Source organism: Protobothrops mucrosquamatus, unplaced genomic scaffold, assembly GCF_001527695.2.
Source record: "Protobothrops mucrosquamatus isolate PMUCROS unplaced genomic scaffold, P.Mucros_1.0 scaffold863, whole genome shotgun sequence".
NCBI classification, from domain to species: Eukaryota; Metazoa; Chordata; class Lepidosauria; order Squamata; family Viperidae; genus Protobothrops; species Protobothrops mucrosquamatus.
The window spans coordinates 406023-421026 of NW_015387118.1; the positions used below are offsets into that span (position 1 = coordinate 406023).

At 39.0% G+C, this 15004-nt stretch overlaps 1 protein-coding gene across 1 annotated transcript in view; it reads right to left on the reverse strand.

The window, feature by feature from the left end:
- The window catches only part of OSBPL11 (oxysterol binding protein like 11), a 51383-nt gene extending 37011 nt beyond the window's left edge, over positions 1-14372 (reverse strand). The window contains exon 1 of the mRNA XM_015819134.1: positions 14121-14372. Within this exon, the coding sequence (XP_015674620.1) occupies positions 14121-14305 (185 nt within the window). The 5' untranslated portion in view covers positions 14306-14372. The remainder of the gene's footprint in view (positions 1-14120) is intronic.
- Between the last annotated feature and the right edge of the window lie 632 nt (positions 14373-15004).

Below are 15004 nucleotides of genomic sequence, written 5' to 3' on the forward strand. Positions count from 1 at the left end.
GAACATGGTACACAGGGTAAATGGTACAAATAATAAAAAAAAGCAGACGTGGAGAAAGTCTAGCTATTTTTAAAAGCATAAAAGAAAGAAAGCTATCACAAATTATATATACAAATCACCTTACTCATCAGAAGATCAAAAGCTCTCAATTTAATGGATTCTTTGGCAACATTTCAAAAGTTCAATCTGTATCTGTCCAATTATTAATACTTATATAATTCTATGCACTGGGTAAGAACACCACAACGTACACGGTGCCCTGCAGGATTGGACCCCTGGCTCATCAAGTGCACAAGAAAGACCCCGAGTATTCCAGCAGATGGTCTCAGAAGCAATCACATTCCCATCATGGCTAATAGCCATTAATCCCTATGATTTCCATGAATTGGTCAAACCCGTTTTTGAAGCTAGACAAAAGCTTTTTGAAGGTAGTCATCTACTGCCAGCAAATTCCAAACCTAAATTATAAATTGTCTAAAAAAAAATGGCTTGGCCTTTGGTTCTAGTATTTTGGAAAAATGGGAAATAGCTTCTCTTTGTTCATTTTATCCACAATATGCCTAATTTTGTACCCCTGAACCCTATCTCCTCTCTTTCTCTTTCTTTCTAAACTAAAACACCCCAATAATCAGAAGCATTCCTCATGGGAAGCTGCCGTAACCCCTTGACCCTCTTTGTCCTACTCTGAACCTTGTCCAGCTCCACTATATCTTTTTTGAGCTGCGTTGATCAGAGTAGCACACAATATTCCAGATGTGGTCACATAACCGATTTATACAAGGGCATTACGATAATGGTGTCTCTATTTCCAGTACAATTTCTTATTATGCCTAACATACTATTGGCCTTTTTTTACAGTGGATTGCACACATTTTATTGACACCTTTATTGAACTGTTTACCAACATCTCTTTCCTCATCTATCGCTACTTGCTCTGACCCCATTAATTTGTAGGAGTAGTTAGGATTTATGGGATCTATGTGCATCACTTTGCATTTGCCCACAGTGAACAACTTCTGCCATTTTGACCCTTGCTCCCGTAATGTGAAGATCTCTCTCTGAAGCTCTTCTCAGTCCCTTTTTGTTTTTACCATTTTGGACAATTTAATGTCATCAGTAAGCTTGGTTATTCTACTAGTCATCTCCAATTCCAGATCATTTATCAATATGTTAAAAAGCGCCTGTCCTGTGGCAGCACCTCCTGCTAGTTAGATCCCTCCATTGTGAGAGATGTCCATCTACAGGTAGTCCTCAATTTAAAACCATTTGTTTCGTGACCGTTCGAAGTTACAACAGCACTGAAAGAAGAGACTTATGGCCATTTTTCGCACTTACGACCATTGCAGCATCCCCCGTGGTCACATGTTCAAAATTCGGACACTTGGCCATTGGCATGTCTTTTGTGGCAGTTGCAATGTCCTGGGTCATGTGATCAGCTTTTGTGACCTTCTGAAAAACAAAGTCCATGGGGAAGCCAGATCCACTCAACAACCGTGCTACTAACTTAACAACTGCAGTGATTCCCTTAACAATTGTGGTAAAAAAAAATAATCGTAAAATGGGACAAAACTCAACAACTGTCTCCCTTAGCAACAGAAATTTTGGGCACAATTGTGGTTGTAGGTCGACTACCTGTACACCTATTCTTTGCTTTCTATTCAGCCAATTGCTTAGCCACGAGAGGATCTGCTCTTTTATTCCATGGCTGTTAAGTTTACTTTTTGAAAAGTCTTTGATAAGGGTTTTTATCATAGACTTTTAAAAAAATCAAATGATACCTATTGATTTACCTTTATCCACATGTTTTTTTAATACTCTGCCCTATGCCCTTGCCATCTTCTCTACAGAGTTTGTAACCAGTTGCCAATTGATTTTCTCAAATCCATCAGGTTTTGGTTACATCCATTATATCTATACTGTATTCTAAGACAAAGCATGCCAATTCACCTATTCTGGCCTATATTAATGAAACTCGGGGTTAAAAATATTTATTTACTGGTTTCCTGCAAAGCACATAGTCTAGCTGTGTTCAATTTTTTTAAAAAACTCTTAATGTTCACACATGATTTACAACATTAAAACACACCCACACACACGACAACCTTCTTATGAAGATTCCAATTTTTTTATTCCTCTAAGAAAGCATCTATTCTACCTTTCTGTTTATTTCTTTGAGACCAAAGCAAACATGCACAGGAGGAAAATAATTGTAAATTTAGATTTACAATGATCAGAACTGTTTGTCACTCCAAAGGAAAACATCTTGTAGTACTCATCTAGATAATTGCATAACATAAATGCTGCAACAATTTAAAAAAGATGTGCATTATTAGAAAAGGTATATAAATTAAATTATTATTATTATTATTATTAAATGAAGATAAAATAGTATCATAATGTTGCGAAGAAATTTATGATACAGCCCCATTTGACCATGTCTGATTCTGATAATCTGATCTGGAAGAAAAAGATTTTGAGGCAGAAAAGGAGGGGTGGGGGGGAATCACCCAAAATCCTTCCCTACAAGAATTTAAAGCTCTTTTCAAAAAAATTATTTTAAAGCATTTCCCTCAAAATGAAAAGACATGTAGAAAAGGAGGGGAAAAAATAATATGGAGATATGGAAAAAATACCCAAAGATTTTCCCATTGTTTGCAATACTGGGCAAAATAATAATGATTTAATTAAAACAAATCAATATTTTTAAACATTTTACCATACATGTACAACAAGGAATTCATAGTTTGGGGATAAAACCTTTTACAGATCCGTAGATTAATTCACGGAGAGTAGCTTTATTAACAGCTCCCGTGATAGACATATTCATACCTCATTTCAACCTTGAGCTACAAATGTTCTCCTTTATTGATATCCATACCTAGTATTAAGTCCTGCTTCATGTTCATCCTGATTTGCTGCATCGGCCATGAAATTGCTGGCTTGTCCTCCATCTACAGTTTGTTTTCTTCCACTTCATGTCCAAATAGGTTTGGACATGAAATAAGCCACAGAAAAGCAAACCAGAACAAGCCTTAGCACAATTTACAAATATGACCTATAGCCGTGGTGGCAAACCTGTGGCATGCATGCCACCCCTCTCTGTGGGCACACGCAACGTCGCCCCAGTCCTAGGCCTTCAGCTGGGTTTTATAAAACCTTTTCGCTTTAGGCCTCCACGGCAGTGTGCAAACAAAAAAAAAAAGTTCAATCAATCAATCAATTTCAACTTCTCAGGGAAAAAAAAAGATCTTGCAAAGCTGGAATTGATTGATTGAACTTTTTAGTCCCACCCAGTCTGCCGTTACAACCGCAGCCATGCCCACTCAATGGGTCACGCCCACCCAATGGGCTACACCCACCCAATGGGCCACGCCTTCCCGGCACCCGACGATACATAAGTGGGTTTGGAGTTGCAGTTTGGGCACTCGGTCTCTAAAAGGTTCGCCATCGCTGACCTATAGCTTAAACAAAAGTATCAGAAGACGAACAAAAGGGAGTTTTCCTGTCTTATCTATGGAATTCCATGAAGTAACTTGTTACTGCAGAGTTGGCAGATGGAATTCTGATTCATTGTTGTTTTTTTCCCCACAGTCTTCATTTATTTTTTTATTTCCAAAATTATTTAGCTCAGTTCAGTTTTATGCTGTTCTGTGAATGCAAATGACTTCATTTTTAATCTATCAACAATATCACAGGTAACCCTATGAAGAGTCAAATTAAAGACAGTCCATTCATCTCAATTCTCCATCAAGAAAAATCAGATTTGCAGTTGCCCCTCTCATACAACTGATTTTCTAATTTAGGTTTTAACATACATTGAGAAATACATTCATCAGTATGTTGCAACTTTTAAAAAGTACTTTGTTAAAATATTCTATATAATATTCTAAAATATTCTATATAATTTCAACATGCTGAATCAGTCCAAAGGTTATTATTTAATCTATAAATGGTAGCCATCCTTTCCAGATGGCCTCCGTGTTTTACTTCTGAGACACCCCCAAAACAACTAAATTCAAAACTACCATTCAACTAGTTTTTTCCAGCAATTTTTATTTACAGGTATACTATCTTTGAAACCAGAAGGTAATGAGTAATCCTATTATCACCAATACTTACTGATAACTTTATCCCCTGTGACAGAAAAGAATGGATAACACATTACACTTCTCAATCCTATCTAAGGCACACTATCCAATTCTACTTATGTTTGGTCCCACAAAAATAACCCAAGCAAAAGAACATCTTCCATCTCTAGATAACCTGGAGGTAGAATTACTAAATGTCTAAGCATCTTTGCTCAGAAATGTAAGTTTAAATATTATACAACCTGAAAAGAGCTGAAGATCCCATTCTATGGATAGTTATTTATTATGACAGAGCCAAGAAACTGAAAAATTGATAATGCCTTATTAGCAGGATCCACTGGCATCACCACTGCAGCTGCCTATATGAGTTGAAGAGCTATGTCAAGCTTTCAGTTAAATAGAAGTCAGCTCGATATATACATGGAGTTCTTTTTTTCCTTTTCCATCCAATGCTTTGCTCAAAATGAAGATATGCAGAACTGTTTGGAGCCAAGACCCACTGGTTTTTTTTTTCCTTTTTATTTCACCCCAAAGAGCCTTTGTTAAATAATGCAACATATATGAACACAAGTCAGTTATATGTAAGGATTCAAAATGCATTACAATACTGGATTTAGTTAGATGGTGCTCTGAGGAAGCAACTGTAGTAGACTAATGTGTGCTTAATCTTTTGTAAGTATGATTTTGGCCTGGAAATCATGCTAACCTCTTCTATCATATCTGACTAAATAGAAGAGCTACCTAACAGTTAAGATGTTGGGCTGTCAACTGGAAGTCTGGCAGTTTGAAAGCCAAGTACTATGTGATAGGGTAAACTCCCATTTTTGCACTAGCTTCTGTCCACCTAGCAGTTTAAAAGCAAGCAAATGCAAACAGATAATATGTACAACTTTAGTGGGAAGGTAACAGCATTCCGTGTGCTTCTACATATAGTCATGCTGGCCACAGGATCATGGAAAGAATAATGCTGGCCCCCTTGGCTAGGAAAAGGAGATTAGCATCGCCTCCTAAAGTTGGACACAACCGTAGAGGGGAAACCTTCACCTTTACTTTTTACTGTAAGCTACTCTCAAAATTTTCTTCCAATGTATAATATGACTTCAAAAACAACTGCCTTTTTCAGATACAATAAGATTTCTGTTTGCCACTTTGGAGATGGCCATGCCAATGCTAAAATATACCTACATTAAAATGCTAAACTTCTGCACCACTATCATTTCCATCCTCAGGGATGTTTAAAAATTAGCACTGTTATGAACCAGGAAACTGCTTATACAAATAACGAGGTGCCTTGGTTTGTTCTTCCATTTCTAAGCCAATACAGTATGTTAGAGAAGGGGAAGGAATAGGGAGAGAGAGAAAAATGAGAGTCTGCACCCTGGACTATTTGGTATTCAGAGCTAGCACTTGTATAAGTGACATACAAGGTGAGAAAAAGTAGAAAGGGTGTTTTGTATAAGATAGGAAAGAAATTGATAAAAAGTACATTTTCTCCTCAAGTACTCTCAAGATTTCAGAAGCCTTTGCCTACTGTGAAGATCTATTCTTTTCTTTCTGTCTCTGAACAAAGAGAAGAATGCACGAGCCTAATAATTTTTATAGGCATGTTTGCAAAGCTAATATGATCACCTACTATCAGCCATAAATCAATATGGACTCCACACGATTCTTCCCTGTGATATATTCTCTTCTACGTCTCATATCTCCAAGGTTAACATCAACCTTTCAATAACAAGTCATTTGTAAATGAGAAACATGCAAGTGCAAAGCAATCTCTTTGGAAAATTTTAATGACTCAAAATATTACTTCTAATATGCACTGCCAGCATTTCACATAATTCCAGACAGCAGTGGCAAAGGACATTTCAAAGTGCCAGATGGGGAATACAATCATATGAAAATGCCTTATGTTGAGTCAAACTACTGTCCAGTTAGTTTACCCTCCCTTGAAAAGCTGTTTTGGGGTATATGGCTCATTGTCTCACAGGACACCTCCCAAATGTTTCATGATACCACTGTCTAGTTCAGTGATGGCGAACCTTTTAGAGACCGAGTGCCCAAACTACAACCCAAAACCCACTTATGCATCGTCGAGTGCCGGGTGGGTGTGGCCCATTGGCTGGGTGTGGCCAATTGGGTGGGCATGGCCAATTGGGTGGGCGTGGCTGCGGTGGTAACGGCAGACTGGGTGGGACTAAAAAGTTCAATCAATCAATTCCAACTTTGCAAGATCTTTTTTTTTCCCGGGAGAAGTTGAAACTGACTGAGTGAACCTTTTTTTTTTTTTTTTGCACACGGCGGTGGAGGCCTAAAGTGAAAAGGTTTTATAAAACCCAGCTGAAGGCCTAGGACTGGGGCGATGGCGCGCGTGCCCACAGAGAGGGCTCTGAGTGCCGCCTCTGGCACCCGTGCCATAGGTTCGCCATCACTGGTCTAGTTCAAAGCTTCTTTCAAACTACGGATGAGGAAACTGATTTTACTGTCAACAAAAAGACATTTTCTTCACAGCTGAATCAATAATATTTTATCTCTATATGGAGAAAGGGCTTTTCTATTTGCACACACGGAAACAAAACAATGTGCCCATGGAATTAAAAGAAGAAGAAGAACTTCCTCTACATTTAAAGCATACTATTCCTCTCCATGCATGGAGAATTGGGCTGCCTTTTACAAAGCTACAATATGGTGATGGAAAAGATAAATAAACAAATCTGAGTCTCTTCTCCATGACCAGTACAGGTAGTCCTTGACTTACCACAGCTCCATTTAGTGACCATTTGAAGTTACAACTGACTGAAAAAAGTATAACTGTTTATCACACTTACGGCCATTAGAGCATCCCTACTTGTACAGGACTACCTGTGTGCAGAGGAGAAATTTTACTTAGGTTGAATGGGAAGGTCCTGCAAGTCAGAAGTTTCCCTAGCCTGCTTTGCATTAATTGAAGTGACTGTTCAAAGTTATTCCTAGCTTGACCCAAATATGCAAGGGATTGAAACTGGGACCTTCCGCATAGAACTTTTATGTTGTATCATTGACATGCTGCCGTTTCCCAATTCTCAATTCCTATATACAGGTAGTCCTCGACTTAGAACAGTTCATTCAGTGACCATTCAAAGTTACGACGGCACTGAAAAGAGTGACTTATGAGTGTTTTTCACACTTACAACCATTGCAGCATTCCCATGGTCCCCTGAATAAAATCCAGACGCTGGGCAACTGGCTCATCTTTATGACGGTCGCAGTGTCCTGAGATCATGTGATCACCTTTTGCGACCTTCTGACAAGCCAAGTCAATGGGTAAACCAAGCTCACTTAACAACCAAGTTACTAACTTAACAATTGCAATGATTCACTTAACAACAGTGGCAAGAAAAGTCGTAAAATGGGGCAAAACTCACTGAACAACACTTAGCAACATAACTTTTGGGCTCAATTGTGGTCGTAAGTCGAGGACCATCTCTCTAAAGAGAACAAACTGAGCATTTTAAGTTATAGAATCTATTTTGTTTTTTCTTTTCAGTCGCAAGTTAAACCATCTACTTAAGAACTTCACCTGTTCAAGAACCTTCGTCAAGGTCAGTTTGCAATATATGGCCAATTAAGTCCAAATGTGATGATTCTTAAAAATAATCTAAGATACAGGAATAACAATTCTTTCTGCTCATCAGAAATAGTGGCAAAAACTATAAGCCTCACAGGAGCAAAAGTTAGAAATCTGCACTACAGTATTTTGTCTTTAAGAACCATTTATGCATTCTTTTAAAGCAAATTTATGTCTAGATCAACCTACTGCAGGGAAAGAATTTACAGAATCACAGGCTGTATATTGGCAAGCTGTTCATGTAGAGATGGAAGGCTGTATTTTTATGTATTCTTGCCTGCAATAAACGCATAGTGTCCTTCTAGTATCTGCAGCCTACCAAATTCTGCAGACAGCATTTTAAGCAGATGCCAATTAAAAAAAATTAACAATTGAGCTTATACTGCTGTAACTTTTTCTTTACTTCTTTAGACACCACCCTTCCTAGGCCTGAGCTAATATTAGGAACATCTTTTTAAAAATGATGTATTTTTTTGAAATAGATAAAGTATGTTTATATAAGTACTATGGTTTAAAGAGCCAAGATGGAATGTCTGCCTACTAAAATGAAAAAAAAATGTATTGTCTATAGAGATGGTCAACTAAATGTCATTGACTTCTGCCATGCCATCAGTTGATACTAAGTTGATGAGTTTAGAACAGGGCTTTTCAACCAGTGGTACGGGTACCACCTGTGGTACATTGGCACCTGGCAGGTGGTACGCGACCATCCTAGAAAAGTGGTAGCGGGGGAGGGGAATGAGCTGAACCGGCGGCAGCACCGCACAAGCCTGAGCGAGAGACCGCTGGAGCTGCAGGGCTGTCGGGGCTCTGCGGAAGCGCCAGGATCAGCGCTTCTTCGGGGCTGTCAGGGCTCAGTGGAAGCGCCAGCATCAGTACTGCTTTCCAGATGATCAGCGCTTCTTCGGGACTGTCAGGGCTCAGTGGAAGTGCCAGTCTCCAGCTGGAGCTTGGTGCTGATCCTGGTGCTTCTGCTGAGCCCTGAAGAAGCGCCGATCAGCTGGAAAGCAGCACTGATCCTGGCGCTTCTGCTGAGCCCTGAAGAAGCGCCGATCAGCTGGAATGTTGCAGCATCTCCAGGGTCTTGTGATTTACATTCAGATGCTTGGCAACTGATTCATATTTATGACAGTCACAGTGTCCCAGGGTCATGTGAAGTAACCAAAACCTGCTGCAACCACCCAGCAGACAGGGGGGAATAAAAACCAAACACCCTCCCACCCCCACCCCCGCTGCCAATCCTCAACAGAAATGCTCACCACAATGAAAACCTCGGACAGGAGGAAGAGTGTCACCGGGTGGGCAGGCAGGTGTCTTGCTCGGCTGTGGCTTGGGGGGCACTTTTTTCAGTGCTATTGTAACTTCGAACAGTCACTAAGCGAACTGTTGTAAGTCGAGGACTACCTGTACTTTATCACATTTTTCCTTTTTTGGGGGGGTCATCAAGTTTTTGACACTTTGCTAGGCGACTGGTGGTACTCGGATATTGCCATATCCTAAAAGTGGTACAATGGGTGGAAAGGTTGAAAAGCCCTGGTTTAGAAAGCAAGTTCAGTTACAAAATATCGTTGTTACATTCCTGGAAGCCTTGACACAGCTTATACCAGTGATAAGAAAGCTTTGGGCTCAGTGAGTAAAAATTCAGAAAATGCCTAACTTGACACTGCTTTCCCCCCCCCCAACAAAGAGAAACAATTACATCCCCCTCAATCTAGAGGTTCCAAAGGCTGCCACCCTTTTCTCACACAGCCTCCAAACTCACAAGATAATAGGGCTGCCTACAAGAATAATTGTCACTGGGTATTGATGAATACTCACATTTCACCCACAATGTTATGACTTATCACCTATACATGTAACATAGCTTTGCCATCACTTGCACAGACTGATATGATGCAGATATTGTGTCAATTCATTTAATCATAGTTTATTAAATAAAACCACTGTTTCCATCCCATAGACTGAGCATTACTGAAACATGCATTGTCAAATAGTAGGAAATTAATTCATCGATTCAGCAGTTTCATATACATTAAATCCTGCTGGTATAATTCTTTTCACCATCAAGTAAAGCTAAATTATTCAGAAATCATAAACTCTCATTATGGTCAACACCATATCCTGATTTGTCATTCTTGTTAGAAACTCAGGAATTAGAAATTCATTTCAAACAATGGTTTTAGATTCTGGTTTATCAGAGGAGTAATAAGGTAGGAGTTCCGCTTCCGAAACAAAAGGGTTTTTTCCCTCTCAATTTCTGGTGAGTTTAGCCACATCCACTGACAACTAGGGGCAACGATATAGGATGCATCTACACAGTCCTCCTGAAAAGCGTTGAGCAGGGTTGTAACATCACACAATCTTTTTAAATTCAAAAATGGGCTTTTATTTAAAATTAAAGTTAGAGTAAGCTTCTTTTTCATCATTCTCCAATTCAACAAGCCATGCAAGGTAGATGCAGAGCTATTTCTTATCAAAAGGATATTAAATTTCAGATTCAAGTTAATATAACTGTATTATTGTCCCCTACAGTTCTCTTTGCAGTATGCATGTTCAAATAAATGCCTGAAGGTGACAGAACAGTTATTGTAACTACACTATTGTAATTTCCATTTGCATTTAAGTTAGGGGGGAAAAAATCAAAATATCAATTTTTGCATTTCCCCCCCTCTATCTTTTTCACATGGGATATCTGCTCAAAATGTAAATCAAAGCCAAGTGTTAAGTACTATTTTGGGAACTGTGTTGGGTGTCAGACTTCATGGTTTTAGATTTTCTAATCTCATGTCTAGAGCATTCAAGTGTAACAACAGATTTTTTTCCCCCTTTACTGGCACCTATTGCTGATAAATTTGACAGGCTGCTTAAACTGACTTTCAATTACCATACAAGTTAAACAAACATGAATCATCTTGTATTTTTACAAAAGGACTCAAAACTGCAAACGACATTACACTTTTGACTTGAGGCATATTGTGATAAATAATATTTACAATCAACTATTTCTTTATAGTTTTCATTTATTATATGTAAAACATTTATGTGTTCTTTCAGAAATGTACTATATTTATTCTGTTTTACATTTCCCTAGATACATTTTGTACACTAATTGATTCACTGTTGCAAGATGTATTTTTTAAAAAAAACCATGGGATCTTTTATTTCTATAAAAAGATAGCACACATCATTCCAATTCTGCTCTCATTCTGCTATCAGAAATTCAATGAAGTAGCTTAAGATAAAGAAATAATTATTGGCTCATGGTAAATCCTCTGAGATTTAAGGCTCAGTGGAAAATTAACTATTTCCCCATAGCCATTGTTAACTAGATAGAAAAGATCCATGTCTTTTCTCCATGGGGGAAGTCTACCATAGACAAATGGTATAGCTGTCAATGTGTCTATGGTTAACTGTGGAGGGGCCTAATTTCTTTTGCAGAATGGAGATTTTCTTTCTAAAATTAGTCCATTTTCATTTTTATTTCCAATTAATTCAAACCATGAATTACTGCAGTTTATTTGTATTATTTTAATTGATGCTGACTGAATTGATTGGTTTAATTTTGACTGTATCTGTTAATCTATGGATACTGGTAATTACTTCTATTATGTTGCAAACCATTTTAGGCAGAAATGAGTTACTAAGAATCAAGAGGAACTTGACAGCAACTAATCAATCAACACGCTGTAGAAAGACCAAATTAGAATATAACCACTATTCCAGCATTTTTTCAACATCTCCTATGAATACTCTCTCACCACTATTTTAAACAACAAATATAACCAAAAAACCTGAGGGAATATTGTATTTTCTAAAAACATAGATTTGTAAGACAAAGCATATGTGGATATGACTGTAATCTTAACTGTAACCTTACAATTTAGAAATTAATTGGATAGATATTTTGAAATTACAACTTGCATATAGCATTGATTCAAAAGCCAAGCAAATCTAGCAGCTAATTAAAGTCTAGATTGCTAAACCATTTTAATTTTATTTAACTTCTGATAAAATTATAATTCAACTGGAATAATAGATTGGTTCATATAGATGTCCATAAATGTTAAATGATCAATTTTTCAATTACATCCTCTACAGTCACCTCTTTTGTCTAAAATGCATTCCATACTAAATTAAGAAAACTAACCTTGTTGACAATTTAAAATGCTTTAAAAACATTTTTATAGCCTTTTTAATTGTTGATGGCTTTATTTTCATGTTTTAATTGCTACTTTAATATTCTATAAAATTTTATGCATTTTAAAATATCTGTGTTGTTTCATTATAATACTTGAGACATGTATTATGTACAGCTATATTAATCAATAGTAGAAAAATTTGAAATAAATGAAAAAGCACACATTAACATGGGTTCCTTTCTTCTCTTTAAGGAAAAGGGCATATATTTATATTTAGAAGGAAAGAAAATGTTTAACACAAATCTGAAATTTTTAGGACAAGTGCTAATTAACCAGTAGCTGAAAATATTTTATAAGCAGAATTTTTACTGTGTTCATATTTTAAATGCCCATACTATATAGTATTATATAATTAAAATGCAAATGCTTGTTTAAATCATTTTGGCTTAAGTTTAATAAAAATAGCTAAATTTTAAACTGGGTAAAATATGAGAAATAATAAATCGTACCCAAAACAGCTGTGAGATTACAGAATATTGAAGAATATCCACAATTGTGGATGCAACAAGTAAAACGTTCAGTTTATATTGGCATATCTATAGCATTCAAAATAGAAAAAATGTATATCATACTCTTATTCATTTTGTACAATACAAGGAACCAAATAAATATCCCTGCCTATTTTTCCCCACAACAACAACCTTATGAGTTGTGTTGGGTCCAGAGAGAGTGAGTAGACCAGGTCATCCAGCTGGCTTTCATTCCTAAGGGAGAACAAAAACTCATTCTCTGTTTTTAATCCATTACACAAAAATATATTTGCATTTTACTAGATTAAGTGAAATATAAACAATCCAGATTGAAAATGAGCTTTGGCTGAAAGCAGGCATACTGACCTACTTCAAAAATTCCAGTGCCAGATTTGGTGACTCACAAACATACACTTAAGAAGTAATTCCAGTTCTAGCATACCTGATTGGCTGTCCCGAATAATGACCATAATGGTTCATACAATGTGTAAATTTAGCAATCATTCTATTATCTAAAGGAAATTATGACTTGGCACAAAGTATACATACAGCTTATTGGTTTATAAACTGCTTTTTCACTGCGTTTATATTTCCTATATTCATTAACACACCTAAACACATAACATAAACGACTCTTACAATGGAAATACAAAAGACTATCCCATATTGGTATTTGCTACATATGCAGTAACTAAATACCTGCATATATAGTAATTAAATATAATTACAAATATATTAAACAAATGACGTGTATCATATTTCAGGCTATTTATACAAATATTCTCTCTGAATAGTGACATTTCTGCAAAAACACACTATACGCAACAGCAAGAAGCATTAATTGATTATAATATTCATTTTTTCTTCCTGTATATAGTGGTTCTGACATTTTAAAATCAAACTCACATTCTGAAAAATGGGAAGCACATCAAAGCCCTCTGACCTACTGCTCTTTCTCCAGTGCTTCTCACTTATCTGTTTTACCATTTATGGCTAGCTTTAATTATCTCCTTTTTGAAACATATAGACATATTAGATAGCGTTGAAAGATAAGCAAGCCCCATTTAGTGGTGGTGGTTAAAGCATCAGGTTAGAAACTGGGAGTTCGTGAGTTATAGTCCAGCCTTAGGCACAAAGTCAGCCGAGTGACCGTCAACCAGTCACTTTCTCTCAGCCCTAGGAATGAGGCAATGGCAAACTTCTGAAAAACTTTGCCAAGAAGACTACAAAGACTTGACCAGGTGGTCTCTGAAAATTGGGCACAACTGAAATAGGGGGTGGGGGGACTGAAGGGTTCAGCTCCCCTGTTGGAGGTTCGGAGAAATTTTTTTGAAAATACAAATTCCCCACCTGGAAAAGCACAAAGGAATGCATTTAACAGAATAACAAGAGTCGGAAGGGACCTTGGAGGTCTTCTAGTAGTTCCACCGCCTGCTCAAGCTGAAGACAGTATGCTATTTCAGACAAATGGCTCTCCAGCCTCTTTTTAAAAGCCTCCAGGGATGGAGCACCCACAACTTCTGAAGGCAAGCCGTTCCACTGGTCTATTGTTCTCCCTGCCAGGAGCATGACCTATATAAATTATAACGCACGTAGGATTTGGAAGGGAGAGGGACAAAGCATTGCCACCATTTCTTCGATCCTTTCTGAAAGTGCACGCTCACCGTCTCACTCCCGATTACAAAAGCCAAGTCCCAGCCAGTCAACTTTGGATTCCTGGGCTGTTGTTTCCCCCCCTGGCTCCAGTTAAAGTACCTACCTGTACTGCCACACTTTGCTACTGCTTCCTCCTCGGCTGCTGTTAAGCCCACCGCTGCTGCTGCTGCTGCTGCTGCACTTGCTGGAGCAGTTTGGGGCCGGGAGCAAGATCTCGAGCTTGCCTTCGCTCTCCGACACTTTCATCGCGGTAAGCGTAGCTGCCGGCACGGGCTCCCCACTTTGCATGGCCGGAGAAACGAAAGCACCCCCCCCGCCCACCGGGGTGGGAGGTGGCAAGGCAGGGCTGCACGAGTGCCACAGCCGGGCAGGCCAAAAGGCAACACAAATGTCATCAACCCCCTTTTCACGAAGGGACAATCCTCAGCAGTAGCCTGGAAGGAAACTTTTACTCAAGGAGCGGAGACGCCAGAGAGAGCCGGGCAGAAGACAAAAACGTGGTTGTTTTTTTTTTTTCTCAATGGCGGGAGGGGAGAGTTCGCTCACAGCGACGCCGGCGAGGAAGGCGGCCGGGGGCGGAGGCGTAGCCGGGCTCGCCCGAGCTCTCCGGGACGTGTAAACAAGTGCTTGGGGAGGCGAAGGGCTTCGCGCCGGTCTCCCCGGGAGGAAGTCAGGGCGGCGGCTCTTCTTCTTCGACCCTGCCCAGAGAAGGATGCTCCGGCGCAAGGAGACCGAGAGGGGGGGAGGCTCAAGGCGGCTCTCCCGTCCTTCTCCACCCTACTAACCCAGAGGCGGCCGGGAGCTGCTCTCGCCCCCAAGACACCAGCTCCGCCTTCTTCTTCCCTCCCCAGCCCAGCCCACCCCGTCAGCCCGGCAAGGAAGCCCGTTCTTCACGCCCACCCGAGAGATCCACCCAGGAGGGAGAGCGCGCCCGGCTCGGCCAAGCTGCCTCTCCCCGACCCAGCAGCAGCACAGCAAGCACCAGAT